An 18526-nucleotide genomic window follows, 5' to 3' on the forward strand; every position below is an offset into this window, starting at 1 on the left:
GGTGGTGTGGACGCTAGTCATTCGAATGAGACGATAAACCGATGTCCCGTGTGCAGTGCACACTTAGCGCACGTAAAAGAACCCAGGCAACAAAAGGGTTGTTCCTGGCAAAATTCTGTAGAAAAGTCCACTTCGATAGGAAAAAGAGATAAAACTGCACGCTGGAAAACATACCCAAAAACGATCTTTTATTTTTGACATCTCTCTCTCTCTGTGTTTATCTGTGTCTATCTGCGCGTCTCTCTCTTAGTCTTGACCATAATAATGATAATGATAACGACCAATAATAATGATAAGTATAATATTAATAATGTTGATAATGATAATAGCAACAATTGATGGTGATGATGATGATAATAACAACAATATAATAATAATAATAATATCAATAATAAAAGCAACAAATACTTGTCTCAGACAGCATCAGTATCAGTTTCAGTAGCTCAAGAAGGCGTCATTGCGTTCGGACAAATCCGTATACGCTACACCACATCTGCCAAGCAGATGCCTGACCAGCAGCGTAACCCAACGCGCTTAGTCAGGCCTTGAGGAGAAAAAAAAAAGTAAATTAATACTAAAAATTATATATGATAATAAGAATAATAGTAAAATAATGATAATAAAGAATAAAAGTAGAAAAAATAGAAATGAAAAAAAGAAAGTAATAATAATAATGATAAATAAGGATGAAATGAAATGAAATGAATAAATAATGAATAATTTAAAAATAAAATAGATAAATAAAAAAAATTTAAATTAAAATACTTTTTCATATAAAAAAAAACAACTTTGTCTTTGACAAAGTTCATGTAGCAAATCGCACAGTTTAGTCGACAAATGTTGCCCATCAATAGAAAGACAGGCAGACAAACTGAGAACTGTGCATGAATGGGTGTAAAAGGAAAGAAAATAAAAGAAGACTTTTTTTTAAAAGTCAGAAAAGAAAAAGGGGGGGGGGGGGGGGGGGGGGGGGAGAAAGTTGGAAAAATAGGAGGTTGGAGGCCCCACAATAGACACCTAGAAAACAACAGCCAAATACATCGTGTGTGTGTGTGTGTGTGTGTGTGTGTGTGTGTGTGTGTGCCATCACCTTTACCTCGTTTTCTTTCTTTGCCCCCCTCCCTCCTGTAAGTTTTCTTCGCAGTTATCATTTTACAGCTGAGTAACCTCCCCCCGCCCCCCCCCTCTCTCTCTCTCTCTCTCTCTCTTGTCCAGTTGTTAGGGGACATTAAAATCAAGGTAATTTTCAGCCACAACTGATTTGCCAGCTTAATTAGACAGACTCAGAGAGAGGGAGAGGCGATCGCGGCAGGCAGTAGCCTCCAGCAAGATGGCGGCCTGCTGGCGCGCGGCCGGCCTCCCTTCTTCCCTTCCATACCATTGACACGATGGTTGGGACCGAGGGGGGGGGGGGGGGGGGGGGGGTGGAGGGGATGGGTGGGGGATGGGTGCCAGCTTAACGTGCAGCATGTGGGTACCGTGCGTTTCATTAAACACTGCGCCACGCTTCCTGTTGGAGTTACCGGGATGCCCAGGAAATGCCCGGATGATGGACAGGCGCCTGCCTTTGTGCTTCATGCTAGTCTATGTATTTATTTATTTATTTATTTGTTCATTTATATATTTATTCATCTGTTTGATTATTTATTTATTTTTGTTGTTTGTGTGTTTATTCATTTGATTTATACCCCTCCACTTCCGTGCCTGGGGTGAGTCCTGCCAATGTGTTCCGTCGGTGTCGGCTCCACGACTAACCGTTCAGTAAGCCATTATTGTCGTTAGTAGGGGGCTTAGTAGGTGGTGTCCTAAGTACGTTAAATCAGAACAGGCACCATGAACACCAACGAAGTGACTCAGCAGCAGTGCAGGGTCTCCTCTGCTGTGTGGCCTCCTGGCGACCTAACATCAATGGTTCCCTGCGAACTGCCGACGGCTGGGACTGTGACAGATGGACCCGGGTGTGGCCATGTATGGGGGACTCTGAATGAGCGGCGTGGGAGTGATACCAATGAAACGGCGCAGGTGATTGGACAGCCAAAAATAAAAATGAAATAAAAATAAAGACAAATCGATAAAGAACTAACAGATAACAAAGTTCCAGTCAGTTTTATTTAGCTGTTGCCCGTGTTTTTCTCACGAGAACAAAGGGATTGTGAAAAGGAGTGGGCGGCAGGCTTCAATGGAGAGACGAAGCAGTGTTTGGTGGTGCCAGTGCGTTCTCACGAAAGGTCTGGCCATCAGGAGACATGTTCCTAGACTTGCACACCCCTACTTATTTCTCCGGCTGTCTACCCCCGAAAACAGTGTATGTCTGCCCACATGGCGGGGTAAAAACGGTCATACACGTAAAAGCCCACTCGTGTACATACAAGTGAACGTGGGAGTTGCAGCCCATGAACGAAGAAGAAGATTAACTTTGTCTTTTTTCCTCCCCCCCTCTCACTTTCCTAGGTGGTCTCAGTCTCAGCGCCCTCTCTGTCTCTCTGTCTCTGTCTCTCTCTCTCTCTCTCTCTCTCTCTTTCTCCCTCTCTCCCTCTCAGCGCCTTCTCTCTCTCTTTCTTCCTCTCTCCCTCTCAGCGCCTTATCTCTTTCTCTCTCTTTCTCACTCTCTCTCCCTCTCAGCGCCTTCTCTCTCTCTCTCTGTCTCTCTCTCTCTCTGTCTCTCTCTCTCTCTCTCTTTCTCACTCTCTCACTCTCAGCGCCTTCTCTCTCTCTTTCTTCCTCTCTCTCCCTCTCAGCGCCTTCTCTCTCTCTCTCTCTCTCTTTCTCCCTCTCTCCCTCTCAGCGCCTTCTCTCTTTCACACTCTCTCCCCCCCCCTCTCTCTCTCTTCTCACTCTCTCTCCCTCTCAGCGCCTTCTCTCTCTCTCTCTTCTCACTCTCTCTCTCTCAGCGCCTTCTCTCTCTCTCTCTCTCTTTCACACTCTCTCTCCCCCCCCCTCTCTCTCACTCTCAGCGCCTTCTCTCTCTCTCTTTCTCCCCCTCTCTCTCTCCCTCTCTCTCACGGCACTCAGTCTCTCTCTCACTCTCTCTCTTTCTCCCTCTCTCTCTCTCCGGCTCTCTTTCTCACTCTCTCTCTCTCTTCTTATCGTTCTTCTCTCCTCACCATTCCATTAATAAACACAGAGAGAGAGAGAGGAGAGACCGAGAAAGCCATAGACATACAGACACTGCACACAGAAACAGGGAGAGCGTGAGTGGGACGGAGACAGACAGACACATAGGAGAGACAGAGAGAGGGAGACAGACAGACAGACAGACAGATATGTATAGGAGAGACAGAGAGAGGGAAACAGACAGACAGACAGAGAATTGAGTTGAATTGAACTGAATTGAATTGATTATACTTTCTGACGGTAACAGAGTGAGCAGGACAATGTTTTCGGCTTACTGTTTTTTTTTATCCAGCCTTCGAAAGGGAAAAGAAAAAAAGAAAAGGGGTGTGTGGGGGGCGCGGGGGGGGGGGCATCAACACATCAATACAGCCTGGACAGAGAGAGAGGAGGGGAGAGAGAGAGAGAGAGAGAGAGAGAGAGAGAGAGAGAGAGAGAGAGAGAGAGAGAGAGAGAGAGAGTTCGATGTCATTCGACAAAGCAAACAGGACATTGCCAAACAGAAACAAAATTCTCATCGGCATCACGGAAGGCAAAACATTGTTGGAACAGTAAGGTGCCTATGTTTCCGAGTGAGTCTCCACTGACCACATGGATGATGTCAGGTGACCAGCGCTTTGCCAGAAAAATCACACGTGCTCAGTTAATGAGACGGCTCCTGCTTCCAGGACAGGTGTGTCAGTCTGAGCAGATGTCTGTGTGTGTTCAAATTCCTTGGCGGAAAGTACAGTGATTGTTGGTGGATTTCATTACCATATTTTTGTTTTGTTTTTTGTTTTTTGGTTTGTTTGTTTGTTTTTTTTTTTTAATTTATTTATTTTATTTTATTTTATTTTTGTCTGATAGTGGAAATGACAGTCGAGTATGTGGAACATCCGGACAAGAGACTGAAAACATGCAAATAAAGTGTCGAATCTGTGCCACAGTTTTACGCTAAGAATTCGGTAGGCCCGGCATACGTTTTTGTGTCCCCGAAACAAAACGTTTTAAATGCAAAATCATCTTTTGGAATATGTGTCTAGTGTTTTAAGCCATTGTATTTCTAAGAGCAGGAAGTTTGTCGAATGTGTCCGTTGTTCAGACAGACTGAAAATAAATTATAGATTTGTTATATGTGTGTAGAATGTTAGGCAGAAAAACAACAACAATACAATTTCAGTTCCTCGAGTGTGTGCTGGTCAGAGTTTTAAGTTATGAATATCAGTAAACTTCACACTTTGTCAAATATGCGACCAGAGTTTGAAGCTAAACTGTTTGATTTTATCGAATTCTTTCCACAATCTTCAGCAGTCACGTGTTCCATTTAGCCAATAAGTACGTAGGACGTCAGTGTGCCCGTGACTCAGACTGAGGATACAAAATGTTACTTCCATCAATTTCATGCTCATAACTCAAGGCATAAAAGTTTACTGAAACAGTTTGTTCAATGTCACACACACAATTCTTGGCTGAGTTGGTCCAGAATGTGCTCGGGCCCAGTGCTCGAGGCTATAAATATATATATTTTAAGTGTACCAGTCTGTGGCCATTATTGTCATACGCTTTGAAAACGATAGATTTAGGAACACAACACACACAGTGCTTCAGAAAAAAACAACATTCCCTTTAATAATAAAAAAAAAGAAAAAAAAAAAAAAAAAAAAAAAGAAAAAAAAAAGGACAACAACAACAAAAAAGACTGATGTGTTGACAACAATGTTGGAAAACTGCTTCCAGATGTTTGCAAGGGACGTATAGGGAGCTAAACTGTGCACGTTTTGAGTCAGTCGGTCCGTCGGCCAGTCAGTCAGTCAGTCAACCAGTGCCCTCACACCAGATGACACAGAGAGGCAGACCAGGACCTGCTGGGGAACGACGCCCGGCACTGATGATGATGATCAAACTGCGGACGCTGGCAGTGTGGTGGGCGGTAGGGGTGGTTGTGGTGGGGGTGGGGGTGGGCGTGGTCCCGTCTGGAATCAGTGGAGATCGGCTGTCAGGGGCCAGGCGTCCTGTCATCAGGTGAACTGCTTCTGTCTGTCTGTCTGTCTGTCTGTCTCTCTCTCTCTCTCTCACAAGTACAAGCACACCCACATACACACATGCAGGCACGCATGCGTACACAGACAGTGTACACACTGGAACACACACACACACACACACAAGCACGCGCACATTCATGCATGCAGGCACACACACATGCACACACACACACAAGCACGCGCACATTCATGCATTCATGCAGGCACACACACATGCACACACACACACACACACACACACACACACACGCACACGCACTCACACACACACAAAGAAAAAATATTCACAAGCACACATAGACACACACGCACCAACACACACACACACACACACACACACACACACACACACACACACGCACGCCAGCGCGCGACCATCTTTGTGCTGATGGCAGAACATTTGCTTGGGGTGCTCGTGACTACTGAAATTTAGATGGCGTGTTGATTCTGTGGACTGAGATGAAATTCAAGGCAGATCAAAACTTGAGGCACACAGAACGATTCTCCAGTGATCTCAAACCATCCGGCAGGTAACCTCGTGTATGATGCCAATTGCATCGTTTTGTATTGCTTGGCATTTTACTCTATTCTTGTTCTTTAGAGTGTGATATTCTTGTCAAGACATACTCCCCCCCCCTCCCGCAAAAACTAAACCAAAATAAAAATGTACACGTTGCACGTGTAGTGAAGGTCAGGAGTCTTCTGTGTTGTAGCTGGTCAAATTTAGCATAAAGTGCCCCTGTCAAAACATAGGACCATGGCCATGCAATCTGAGGATGAAATACTGTAACATTGGAATGCACACATTCATGCATGCATGTACTGTCTTCGTCTGTCTGTCTGTCTCTCCGTCTTTCTGTCTCTTCCATCTTCAATTTTCTGTGCCCAGATGGCCGAATGAAAACAAGCACATTGTGCTTATTCCTTTACCCTCTTGGAATAAAATTTCGTTCGATGATTCTCTCTGTCTCTGTATGTCTGTCTGTCTCTCTCTAAGCATGTAAAAGACGATGTGCACATGTAACAAATATTTGAATACATTTTTGATATGTCCATGCACATCCCCTTCCGAGGGGCCATGGCCTTATGAATAAACCATCTCAATCTCACCCCCCCCACCCCCCATTCCCCGCCTCTCTCTCTTACTCCTCTGTGGTGGATAAGCACTGAAAAGACTAGATAACACAGCAGTGGCAAAATGAAATCAAACGCACAGCAGACATATGAAGATGTGAACCGAAAGAAACCAACAGGCACTTTGCTTCTTCCGCAGAGGACCCAACGTGTGCGGGGTGTACCGGAACCGCTGCTGTCCGGGATGGAGGCTGAGCAGACGACACCTGTGCATCACACCTGTTCTCCCGCATTTCCCTGCCAACCACACGGCCTCCGCATCATCTCGGAAGAGACCAGCCGGCGCGAAGAGAACTTTTCCAGACTCCCACGACGTCACAAGGTCACGTGCAAAACCTCGGGGCAGCAGGAAATCGCCTGCTGACGTCCAGACGAAGCTGGTGAGATACAGAGGTCGTGGATCCGGAGCTGGTGCTCAGGGTGGTTCTGTTGCCGGTGTGAACGCTGTGGTGAGGTCTGGGAACAGGTACCGAGGATGGAGGACAATCCCACACAGCTCTGCAGCTCTCCATCACGGATCCAGATCCAGAGGTCAAAGCCCCGTCACTGGCCTGCGTCTTCACAATGCTCGACGTGCTGCTGTGAACTCTCGTCAGCAATTCAAAGGGTCAAAGGCCGTTTCAGACTCTGGGACAGACGGTGGGTTGGGAAGTCATTCAGGATCGCGGCGTCCCCCAGTGCACTGGAGACTTGTACCACCACACAGAAAGACCTTCTCCATGACCCGGAGACAGCGCCAACCAGGCAGAAGTGTCCATGGAAGACATGTAAGAGGACCTTACAGCCTTTCAGGCTACAGACCCAACACACGTCCACACCATCAGCTGCTACATCAGCGAAGACCTTACAACACCAGACAACGTGGTCACAGGACAGTAACACACAGCGCACGTGCACCACCACTCCAGGGACAGGTCTCACAACGTCCAGCTTCAAGACACAGAATGACTCCAGTATCAGGAAGACCCGGACCCCCAGGAGCCAGAGGTGATCTCTCTACAAATCCAAGTCCTCACAACGCTACGATGCGTCAGAGACTCCAGTACCTCACAACTGTCATGAGATCACAGCAGCACGCCACACAGACAGAATACTACCGAAACATCCAGAGACGTCGCCAGCTCTTGTTGCAGCGACAAGAACATAGAACACACCAGCCAGCTTTCAGACAAGATAATAATACAAGAAAAACACAAGAGAAAGATAGACCACCTAAGCCTCAGCCATTTTTCAAACCAGATAATAATACAAAAAATGTACGAGAAGAAGAGAGGCCACGGGAGGCAGTGGACATGGGGAAACGAGACAGTCAGAACAGTGATCAAAGACTGGTGAGCAATGAGAAACACAGCACGATACAGGGGCAACAGTCAAACAGCACGACACAGGGGCAACAGTCAAACAGCACGACACAGGGGCAACAGTCAAACAGCACGACACAGGGGCAACAGTCAAACAGCACGAACAGCACGACACAGCGGCAACAGTCAAACAGCACGACACAGGGGCAACAGTCAAACAGCACGATACAGGGGCAACAGTCAAACAGCACGACACAGCGGCAACAGTCAAACAGCACGACACAGCGGCAACAGTCAAACAGCACGACACAGCGGCAACAGTCAAACAGCACGACACAGGGGCAACAGTCAAACAGCACGACACAGGGGCAAAAGTCAAATTCCACGTTCAGAGCCCACATTCCTCAAAAACACACCAACACGAATAACGGCCGCACTACAATATCTCACCAGTCTGAGCCTGTAACTCAGCGTCCCAGGAGAAAATCGAACCAGAACGATGGTTACGCAGGCATCAGGCAAAGACGACCATTCCACTACTCTCACCCTCGTCTCTCTGTCAAAGATACACGCAGGCACCCATATTCCAGAGTTGGACAGAGAAGACCAGAGCATCACAGACAGTTCAGTTATCAGCAGTGGGTGTCCAGACGTCACTCACTGTTTATAAATCGTCGTCGTCGGATGAATCACAGATCGCGTCAGCAAGTGTGGAAAAAGCCTGCTACAGTTCATAACAGCAACCGCTCTGTAACCACAACTAGCAAGCCTAGCCCCTCTAGTGACACGGTTTCTAAACGTACCCTCCCTGATCAAAAGAAACCTCTCAATCTGGTGGCCGGGAACAATAAAGAAACAAGAAAGGATAACAAAGGTCTTGATCAAAACAGAACCATGGGTAATGCGTCATCCTCCTCTAACACAGGACTGTCTCTGGTCACCAAAGCTGCACCAAAAAGTGTTTCAACGTCAACCTCCAAGAACAAAGTGTCTAAAATAATCCCAACTGTCAATGCCGTGGCAAAAACTGAGGCCAAGAAAATTCCGTCAGGAAAACTCGATGCGTCTCTGATGTATCAAGACGAAGGTTTCCAATCTGACTCACCACAAAATGACATCAGAACGACAGATCAAGAGCACGAAGAAGAAAAACGATCGGATTCAGATGAACACAAACCTACAAAGACTCTGCCAGGCAAGCAAAGAAAGGAGATTTCAGACAAACGCAAACCTACTAACATTCTGCCATATAAACAAGACGGAACGACCAGTCACCACAAAGTCCTACCCTCTACTTCAAAGAAAACTCATGCAATCTTCAAAACCAAACGAAATCACAATTTACGTGCATATCTCAAAGATCCAAGAATAAGAACACTGCTTAGATCCCTTGCAGCCAGGCGAATGGGACAAATGAAGAAATCTCCACGTAAACCAAGGATGAACACACAGCTGCCTTTTACAACATCATCATCTCCTGACAATTCCGCTGCAGTTAAAAATAACGCCCCCTCACCTCGGAAAATCCAGAGAAACAAAATTCCAGCGCGTCATTCCAAAGCAATGCAAAAGTCCTTGTCCATGGAAAAGAAGTCCGTATCGAGATCTCATGCTGATACAATGTTTACCTCAGAAAGCACTTTCCCACACAAACACTCAGGGAAAGAACCTTTGCCGTCGCTTATGCCCTCGTCTGAACCACACAGCCAGTTTTCAGTTTCTGTTTCTTCTGGAACTCCATCAACAGCTAGTTCTACAGATGTAACACACCTACGAGCAGTTTCTGTTTCTTCTGGAACTCCATCAACAGCTAGTTCTACAGATGTAACACATCTGCCAGCAGTTTCTGTTTCTTCTGGACCTCCATCAACAGCTAGTTCTACAGATGTAACACATCTGCCAGCAGTTTCTGTTTCTTCTGGAACTCCATCAACAGCTAGTTCTACAGATGTAACACACTTACCACCAGCTTCTGATCCCACCACCCTGGGTCAGAAGTTGTTCAGCAAAACTCCTCTCAACATACCCATCTCCATGACAACAGCGTCATCCAAGTCAGGAAAGCCCACATCAGAACTGGATCCCTCTGACCAAGATGTGGTGTCTTCTAATAAGCATGATTTAGCTGAGCATTCACAACAGAATTTCCACACTACTGCTGAAGATTTCATCAAACGAACTGAATTATCAAAGGAATTGGGCAAGTCCGGTCACTCTCTGCTTTCTTCCACAAAAGGAAAATCTGTTGAGGGCAGGCATCAACGAAACAGTTCAAGACCTGGTCCACATCGTTCTACGAAGTTCGAAAAGCCTTTTATTGCTAAGGATCCAGTGAGCGTGAGCCTTGAAAAGCCACCGGCAAACAGTGGAATGATGAATGACGACAACAACCTTCCAATTTCTGGAATTGTCGTTGAAGACGTTAACATGCCTGACAACGACAACGCCGACTTCAGAATTTCAAAGAGGAAATCCCCCAAGAAGGAATACGACCCAAGTAATCGAAATCTTCCACCAGAGGAACGCCATGACCCAGTCAGTTCCTACGAAGAACAAAGATACGAACAAACGGGTGAAGAAGCTGACGAACATTCTGAGCACTCACAAGAGTCGCGGGAGAAGGACGCCAGAAAGACGTTCCCCAATCACCAAATCATCGACCTGGACATCCGTTTCCACCGGAGACCCATCCTGCTGCCCCCTCCCCCAAGAAAACATATGCCCCCGGTACAGTCCGCAAGAGAGGAATCAGAACCGGAACCTTTTCATCATGCGCCTCTGGACGGCGTGACGGCTGCTGAACCTTTCAGTCACGCGCCTGTAGACAGATTCCCCGAACAGAGTCACACCACAAAACCCAACGATAGCTCACCTGAAGTAAAACCAAAAGAAAACCCGATGCACATTCCTAAACCTGTTCTCAAAGATTGGAAATCGCAAAGCAGGGGCCAAAACGAAATCCCATCTCAATCGGTTCCCTTAGTGACGTCAGACACACCATATGACGTCACAACTCCCTGCAGTGACCAGCAGTGCAGAAAGGAGCCAAAGATCAGTGAGAAGAACTCACGAGCTGCTGCCCGTCGCAAGGCACTGAGCCCAAAGCCGAGTGCGCACCCTCTGAAGTCCGGCTGCCCCCCTGGTCACAGGAGAGTGTTCAGGGCCCAGTCCATCGTGTGTGAACCATTCATAGCGTCCTTCGCTCGTGTGACTCCGGGCCAGCCTTGTGAGCCAGGTATGGAGGTCATGATTCTCTGTCTGTCTGTCTGCATGTCTGTCTGTATGTTTCTTTCAATCTCTCTCTCTCTCTCTCTCTCTCTCTCTCTCTCACACACACACACACACACACACACACACAAACACACACGCATGCACGCACGTACGCACGCACGCGTCACACACACACACACACACACACTCTCTCTCTCTCTCTCTCTCACACACACACACACACACACACACACACACACACACACACACACACACACATTTAAAAAAACTATTCACAATGGAATTTAGTTCTGTCTTTTACAATAAAATGAAAAATTCAGTTCTGTCCTTTGAATTCAGTTCTGTCTGTTACAATGGAATTCGGTTCTGTTTCCACATGGGAATGGGAGTGCTGGCAGCCACATGAACGTGCAGAGGGTTCCAGTGTGAAGTGTTGGCCAAGAGGTAACGCATCCGCGTAGGAAGCGAGAGAATCTGAATGCGCTGGTTCCAGTCCCATGGTCGCCAGTATTTTCTCCCCCTCCACTAGACCTTGAATGGTGGTCTGGACGCTAGTCATTCGGATGAGACGATAAACCGAGGTTCAGTGTGCAGCATGCACGTAGCACTCGTAAAAGAACCCATGGCACCAAAAGGGTTGTCCCTGGCAAAATTCTGTAGAAAAATCCACTTCGATAGGAAAACAAATAAAATTTCAGGCAGAAAAAAGAAGAAAAAATGGGGGAAGAGCTCTCAGTGTAGCGGCGTGCTGTCCATGGGGAGAGCAGCGCGAATTTCACACAGGGAAATCTGTTGTGACAAAAGAGTAATACAAATGCAAATAAAAATACAATGTTTCATTGTAAGATCTCGTGTGTTAAAATGTATGACCAAAATATATGGTGTGTGTGTGTGTGTGTGTGTGTGTGTGTGTGTGTGTGTGTGTGTTTTGTGTTGTGTTGTGTTGTGTTGTGTGTGTGTGTGTGTGTGTGTGTGTGTGTGTGTGTGTGTAGACCACGAAAACAGTTTTCTGTTATGCTGTCACAACTGGTGATGCATGATCTGTGTTGAAGGATGGAGGACGAAAAGGAAGGGAAATCTGTGTTTTTCTGCCACCATCAGGATGGTGGAAATATCAACATAATTGTTTTCAGACCTTTGCAAACTGTCGGGTGGATTGTGTGTCACAGGGCAGGTGTCTGTCAAACAAGGAGGTCAGTACACCTGCCGGTCACCTGCTGAACGTCCTTCCCCTTCAACAACCCCCACACTGGAAGAGTGCCCCCAGGGACAAAAAGCCTACCCCTCCAGGCAAGGTCCCGTGTGCCTACCGGAGCGTTTGGCCCCCACCTTAACCCCGCCCTCTTCTGATCGCCTCTGCCCACCTGGGATGACGCCCGTGGAGTCGTCAGCTGGCGTGCACTGCCTGCGTGCTGGGGGGTCCTTCACCAGCACAACGTCACCGCAGACACCCTCCCCCACTGACGTCACCCCGGTCCGAGAACACGGTCCTGGGGAGGACGTCAACAGGGTCCGGTGCCCGGAGGGGATGACCGCGGTCAGCACTGTCAGCGGAGAGGCGTGTGGTTTCCCAGCAGGGCTGCATCACAACCGGCCCACGTGCCCCGAAGGCCAGGCGTTAATGCGGCACAAGGGAGGCTACCAGTGCCGGCCCCACTCAGTCTTCACGCGGGGCGACGCGCCGTGCCCTGCGGGGCAGACCCCGGTGAGAACCATCACGGGCACGGTGTGTCACCACAACCAGCCCAACACCGCCATCAACGTGCTGGGCTACTACGACTGCACGGACGGACAGATCCTGACGCAGACCTCGTCCGGCTTCTTCTGTCTGGACAGCGCGAAGGGAGCTACGGGCGGCGAGCGTCCCTCCTCGGGGTCCGCCCTGCCTCGGTGTTCCCCGGGCTTCGTGGCCGTGAAGCTGGCCTCTGGAGAACTGGGCTGTGTCAGGAGAAGCGAAGCCAGCTTGAAATGCTCCTCGGGTATGGAGCTGAAGAAAACCAGCGCTGGCTATTTCTGCCAAAGGAGGGTGGGAGACAGGGGACAGATATGTCTTGCAGGGCAGGTTCTTCTCACTTACCGGGACCGCTCCTTCTGTCGGCAGCTGGACAGGAACGGACGGCTGTGCAAAGACGGATACAAGCCTCACGCGTCGTCTTTCGGTTTCACGTGCAAGAAACAGTTCTCGCCTCTAGCTTGTCCGGCGGGGTTCTTTCTGACTAAACGAAAGGGGCACTTTTCTTGTTTTCCCGTCAAATCCTCCACTAACATTTGCAGGGACAGCAGTTTCACCAAACGCTATGGAAACCGCGTCCTCTGTAAGAAAGGAAGCCTGTACGGAGTTCTCGTTCCTTGTGAACAAGGTTATCACGTGATAAACGAGGAAGCTGAGCCGGTGTGCAAGCTGCAGAATGACGTCATAATATCTTGTCAGAATGACGTAAACGAACCCGTTCCCTCGTGCACCATACAGGAGAACAAACCTTGTCCAGGCGGCTGCCCGAAAGGGAACCAGTCAGGACCAATGAGCTGCAGACAATTCCGAGAAGAGGCCCTTCAAGGGTGTCAGCCTCGGTGCGCAAACGGAGGGAGGTGCGTGGAAGGGCGGTGTGTCTGTCCCGCGGGAGTAACTGGAACAGCCTGCCAGGAGGGTCTGTATGGGATTGTTTGTGTCGGGCACTTTTAAGTGTAGAAGTTAACTGGATTCTTTTTCATAAGGCTGTGTTCATTGGTATTGATTTTTAGTGATTTATCTTTCTCTGTCTGTAAGTCAGCCAGTGTGATAACATCTCCACTGTTGGTAGAAAGAAAAAAAAAAGATTGATTCTCTCTCTCTCTCTCTCTCTCTCTCTGTCTCTGTCTGTCTGTCTCTGTGTGTCTGTCTGTCTGCCTCTCTCTCTCTGTCTCTGCCTGTCTGTCTGTCTGTCTGTCTCTCTCACTGTGTGTGTGTGTGTGTGTGTGTGTGTGTCTTTCCCTCCATCACACACACACACGCGCGCGCGCGCACGCACATGCACAGAGTATCTCACTCTTCTCTTGTAAATCATAAGTTTATTTCCTCTAGCACCGTCTCTCGTACCATCCCTCAAATATAATTCTTTCCTCCTTGAATAGATAAAACAGAAATTTAAAAGAACCGATAGATAGCCTGACAAATTGGCCTAACATACATTAGATCTCTTTTAAACGTCTGTAAACATTAAATGTGCACATTTCACGCTGTGCACAGAAATTATGAATGGTTGTTTATTTCATCAAACAGCGAAAAACGAAAAGTAACTTATTCTTGTCCACACAAGAAGAAAGCTATAACCCACTGCGTGCTGTCCATCCTAGCAATTTCTTTCCTGGTTAATTGACTGAGTTTCGTTTCTTTGTTTGTTTCACAAATTGATTGACTGACAGACTGACTGATTGATAGGAAATAGTTATGATCAAACATGTGCGATAATTAGAACTCCAGTGCATGTTTTCTCCACAGAGTCATAATTGTCATCACCCTGCTAATAACGAAACAGCAGAAGTTAACCTTTTTTAAATGTATCATTCTTTTTAATAATAACATTACTATATTAATTTCTTGGTTATTCTTTTTCCATCAGATATTGATGAATGCAAGAAGCTGCCATTTGGGTATTGCGAACATGGCTGTCACAATTCGTTCGGCAGCTTCCGGTGCACGTGTCCTCAGAACGCCACACTGAACTCGGACGGCCGCACTTGTCACGGTGAGACTCTATTTGTATTTGTAATTCTCTTTTTTTGTCTCAACAGATTTCTCTGTGTGAAATTTGGGCTGCTCTCCCCAGGCAGAGCGCGTCGCTACACAGAGAGCGCCACCCTTTTTTTTTCCTTTTTTTTTTTTTCCTGCGTACAGTTTTATTTGTTTTTCCTACCAAAGTGGATTTTTCTACAGAATTTTGCCACGGACAACCCTTTTGTTGCCGTGGGTTCTTTTGCGTGCGCTAAGTGCATGTTGCACACGGGACCTCAGTTTATCGTCTCATCCGAATGACTAGCCTCCAGACCTCCACTCAAGGTCTAGTGGAGGGGGAGAAAATACCGGCGACTGAGCCGTGATTCGAACCATCGCGCTCAGATTCTCTCGCTTCCCAGGTGGATGCGTTATCTCTAGGCCATCACTCCACACTATGTGTGTGTGTGTGTGTGTGTGTGTGTGTGTGTGTGTGTGTGCAGTGAAGGAATGCTCTCCGCGCTGTCTGCATGGAGGTAGCTGCAAGCAGGGCCAGTGTGTGTGCCTCCCTGGTTATACCGGTCCTCAGTGTGGACAAGGTGAGTGTGACTATCTTTGGTAACCAAGGTAAACAGCAGTATCAGTATCAGTAGCTCAAGGAGGCGTCACTGCGTTCGGACAAATCCATATACGCTACACCACATCTGCCAAGCAGATGCCTGACCAGCAGCGTAACCCAACGCGCTTATTCAGGCCTTGAAAAAAAAAGGAAGAAAAAAAGAAAGACAGAAATAATGATGAAATAAAACAAGTAGTAGTAGTAGTAGTAATAGTAGTTAGCCTCCTTCGGTCATGGCTGACCATGGATAGAGTATATCCGACCTAATGTCTAATTGGGCTGTCTGCTTGGACCAAGCAGCGTCGCCTGTGACTGTAGAGACCGATGCGAGAGAGAGTCTCTGTCGCAGCGGTCACATGTGTAAGCTGATGCTGGTCTGTTGGCTGCCATCCCTTTTCTGCGAGCTCGCTTTTGCTGACAGTTTGTCCTCACCAATCTGTAGCTGATTCTTGAGAGTGCTTCTCCAGCTGTTGCGGTCATCTGCAAGGTCTTCCCAGGACTCAGTGTTGATCTCAAGCGTCTTCATGTCACGTTTGCAAACGTCTTTGTATCTCAGCTGTGGGCGGCCGATGCTTCTCAGCCCTGTGGCGAGCTCTCCATAAAGGATGTCTTTTGGGATGCGACCATCTTCCATGCGGCGAACGTGGCCCAGCCAGTGAAGCTGACGCTGTCTCAGCATGGTATACATGGTCGGGAGGCCAGCGCGAGTCAGGACTTCGGTGTTTGATAGATAGATAGATAGATAATGGATAGATAAATACATAGGTAGTTAAAAATACAATGATAATGAAATAAATGAAATAAAATAGAATAAAATTAGTTGTTTTTTTAAAGAAAAAAAGAAAATAGAATAAAAAGACAATTTATTGTATTTCTCTTTTTTATCACAACAGATTTCTCTGTGTGAAATTCGGGCTGCTCTCCCCAGGGAGAGCGCATCGCTACACTACAGCGCCACCCATTTTTTGTTTTTGTTTTTTTCCTGCGTGCAGTTTTATTTGTTTTTCCTATCGAAGTGGATTTTTCTACAGAATTTTGCCAGGAACAACCCTTTTGTTGCCGTGGGTTCTTTTACGTGCGCTAAGTGCATGCAGCACACGGGACCTCGGTTTATCGTCTCATCCGAATGACTAGCGCCCAGACCACCACTCAAGGTCTAGTGGAGGGGGAGAAAATATCGGCGGCTGAGCCGTGATTCGAACCATCGCGCTCAGATTCTCTCGCTTCCAAGGCGGACGCGTTACCTCTCGGCCATCACTCCACGATAATAAATTGTCACGGCTCGTGGCATTCAGTTGTGCGTGTGTTCGTGTGTTCGTCTCCCTTTCCCCTCTCCTCTCTCTCCCTTCCCCTCCTCTCCTTTTCCCTCTACCTTTCTCCCTCCTCTCTCCCCCTTTTGCTCTATCGTTCTCTCGTATGCTCATTTCTGTTCCGAACTGAAGCACGTGAATCTGTCGTGATGTGTGTGACATGTCCTTAGTCCTTCTCGCTCTGAACTCTTGAGATGAGTTCAGAGTTAACGTCGTTGTGAAGGAAGAGTTTGGCTTTGCCTTTGGTGCCGAGCTTTGGAAGGAGAAGGGTCGCCGTTCCAGCAAGTGAGCTGTTGGGTGCCCTCTTGGACAGTCGTGGGATTCGGTTCTGGTGTGACCCCCTTCTGCCTGTGTGGATCTGTGTTTCGTGTTCTCTCCCGGGCTAGTGGTGAGCCTGATTCCTGCCTGGTGACAGGTGAGGGGGGAGTTGTATAGTTAGTTTGTCCTCGTGGTGTTAGTGTCGTAACTTGTGGCATTTGTTTGCATTTTTGGGATTGTTTTAACGGAAATCTTTTAAATCCAGTATTCATTTCTAGATATTTATGTTGGGATAATTGATAAGGTTGTGTTTAGGGTTGTTTTGCTATGTATTCAGCTCGAGTTGTTTCTGATCCATTTCCTTTGTGAACTGTGTCCAACTGCAGCCTAAGATTTCCAAAACGTTTGTGTGGTATTTGAAATGTGATTGGTAGATTGCAATGTGGGCTCACTGAGTTTTGTTTCGGTAGTTTGAAACCACAAGGATTGATACCGACATTTTTGTCAGTTAGGGTAAATGTCTCTTTCGGATTGCATGCGAGTTTAACTCTTTAATTACTGGATAAATCATAAACATTTCATGTACTTTTGGCGTTCGTAGCATTGTGTGAAATTGACCGTATATGATAAGATAACCAATTATTTCCTTAGTGCATTCCGTATCATTCCAGGAAGGGGGGGGGGGGGGGTACTCTTTCAAATCTTAAAGCGTAATCTACAGAGATATGGGAGTTGTTACAGATTTGTTCCCTGTGATTCTTCCTGTTGGTTCTCCCTGACTGCCACCCCAACGGGACTCCAGGATTCACTTTTCGTCGTCCCACTTCATCCCTGTCTGTTCCAAACTCCCTCACTCCCACTCCTTTCCCCGACCCCCATATTTTCCAACGCCCTCGCCCACAGTCCCTCCTCCCGTTTCCACCCTCTCCGTTTCTGCGGGCGTACGACTAAAGCCAGTTCAGTGATGCTGTCCTTCAACAGATGAACTTGATTTAAGTTCAAGTGAACTGACATTTTTGTTTCTTTTGCGTAGATCCGTGCTGCTGTTATTAGGGCTTACTGTGTCTTGATCATGCTGCTATGATGTAACTAAAAAGTGTTGCTGTAGTTAAGTGTTTCAGTTTGTGTGTACAACAGTAAAGAATTGAGCTGATTTATCTATGTCTGCAACAAACATTCAGTTTCACAAATATGAAAGCACAAACAAAAGTGCACAGGCCCAAATACACATAACTTACACGAGCCCCGACACACACACACACACACACACACACACACACACACACACACACACACACACACACCATCTCCCAAATTACCCTGCACTCCCCCCTCCCCCGCCCCTTCCACACACACGCATTTTCGCAGATTCCACGACACACACACACACACACACACACACACACACACACACACACACAACAACAACAAAAACTCGCCAGTCAGGCTTCGAGTGCATGCATATGATAATAATAATAATAATAATAATAAACAACTTATATTTGTGTGCCTACCAGAGTGGATTTCTTCAACAGAATCTTGCCAGAGGACGGCGCTGATGTTACCATGTTGTTGTTGTTTTTTTTCAGTGCGACAAGTGCGTGTTGCACACGGGACCTCGGTTTATCGTCTCATCCGAATGCCTATAGACGCTCAGTCTGATTTTCCACTCAAACTTGGGAGAACGGGTGAGAGCGGGATTCGAACCCAGACTCTCACGAACACTGTATTGGCACAGAGAGGAGTGTTTTAACCATTCTGCCACCTTCATGTCTCAAACAACAACAAAAGGGGTGGGGGGGGGGTGGGGGGGGGGGGGGGCTTGTGTGCGTTTATGTGTATTTGGGCCT

The 18526-nt window shown here is 47.2% G+C and overlaps 1 protein-coding gene across 3 annotated transcripts in view; it reads left to right on the forward strand.

Annotated features, from left to right (window-relative positions):
• The first annotated feature begins 3543 nt into the window (after positions 1-3543).
• Positions 3544-18526, forward strand: part of LOC143291588 (uncharacterized) — a 21088-nt gene continuing 6105 nt past the window's right edge. Inside the window, exons 1-5 of one of the 3 annotated variants that reach the window (XM_076601522.1) lie at positions 3544-5112; positions 6406-10802; positions 11968-13446; positions 14398-14523; positions 14993-15088. In XM_076601522.1, coding sequence (XP_076457637.1) covers positions 4928-5112; positions 6406-10802; positions 11968-13446; positions 14398-14523; positions 14993-15088 — 6283 coding nt within the window. In that variant the 5' untranslated portion in view covers positions 3544-4927. Of the gene's footprint in view, positions 5113-6405; positions 10803-11967; positions 13451-14397; positions 14524-14992; positions 15089-18526 lie in introns of those variants that run through there. The other 2 variants (XM_076601525.1, XM_076601523.1) reach the window with 2 other exon arrangements.

The sequence above is a fragment of the Babylonia areolata genome, chromosome 17 (assembly GCF_041734735.1).
Source record: "Babylonia areolata isolate BAREFJ2019XMU chromosome 17, ASM4173473v1, whole genome shotgun sequence".
NCBI lineage: Eukaryota > Metazoa > Mollusca > Gastropoda > Neogastropoda > Buccinidae > Babylonia > Babylonia areolata.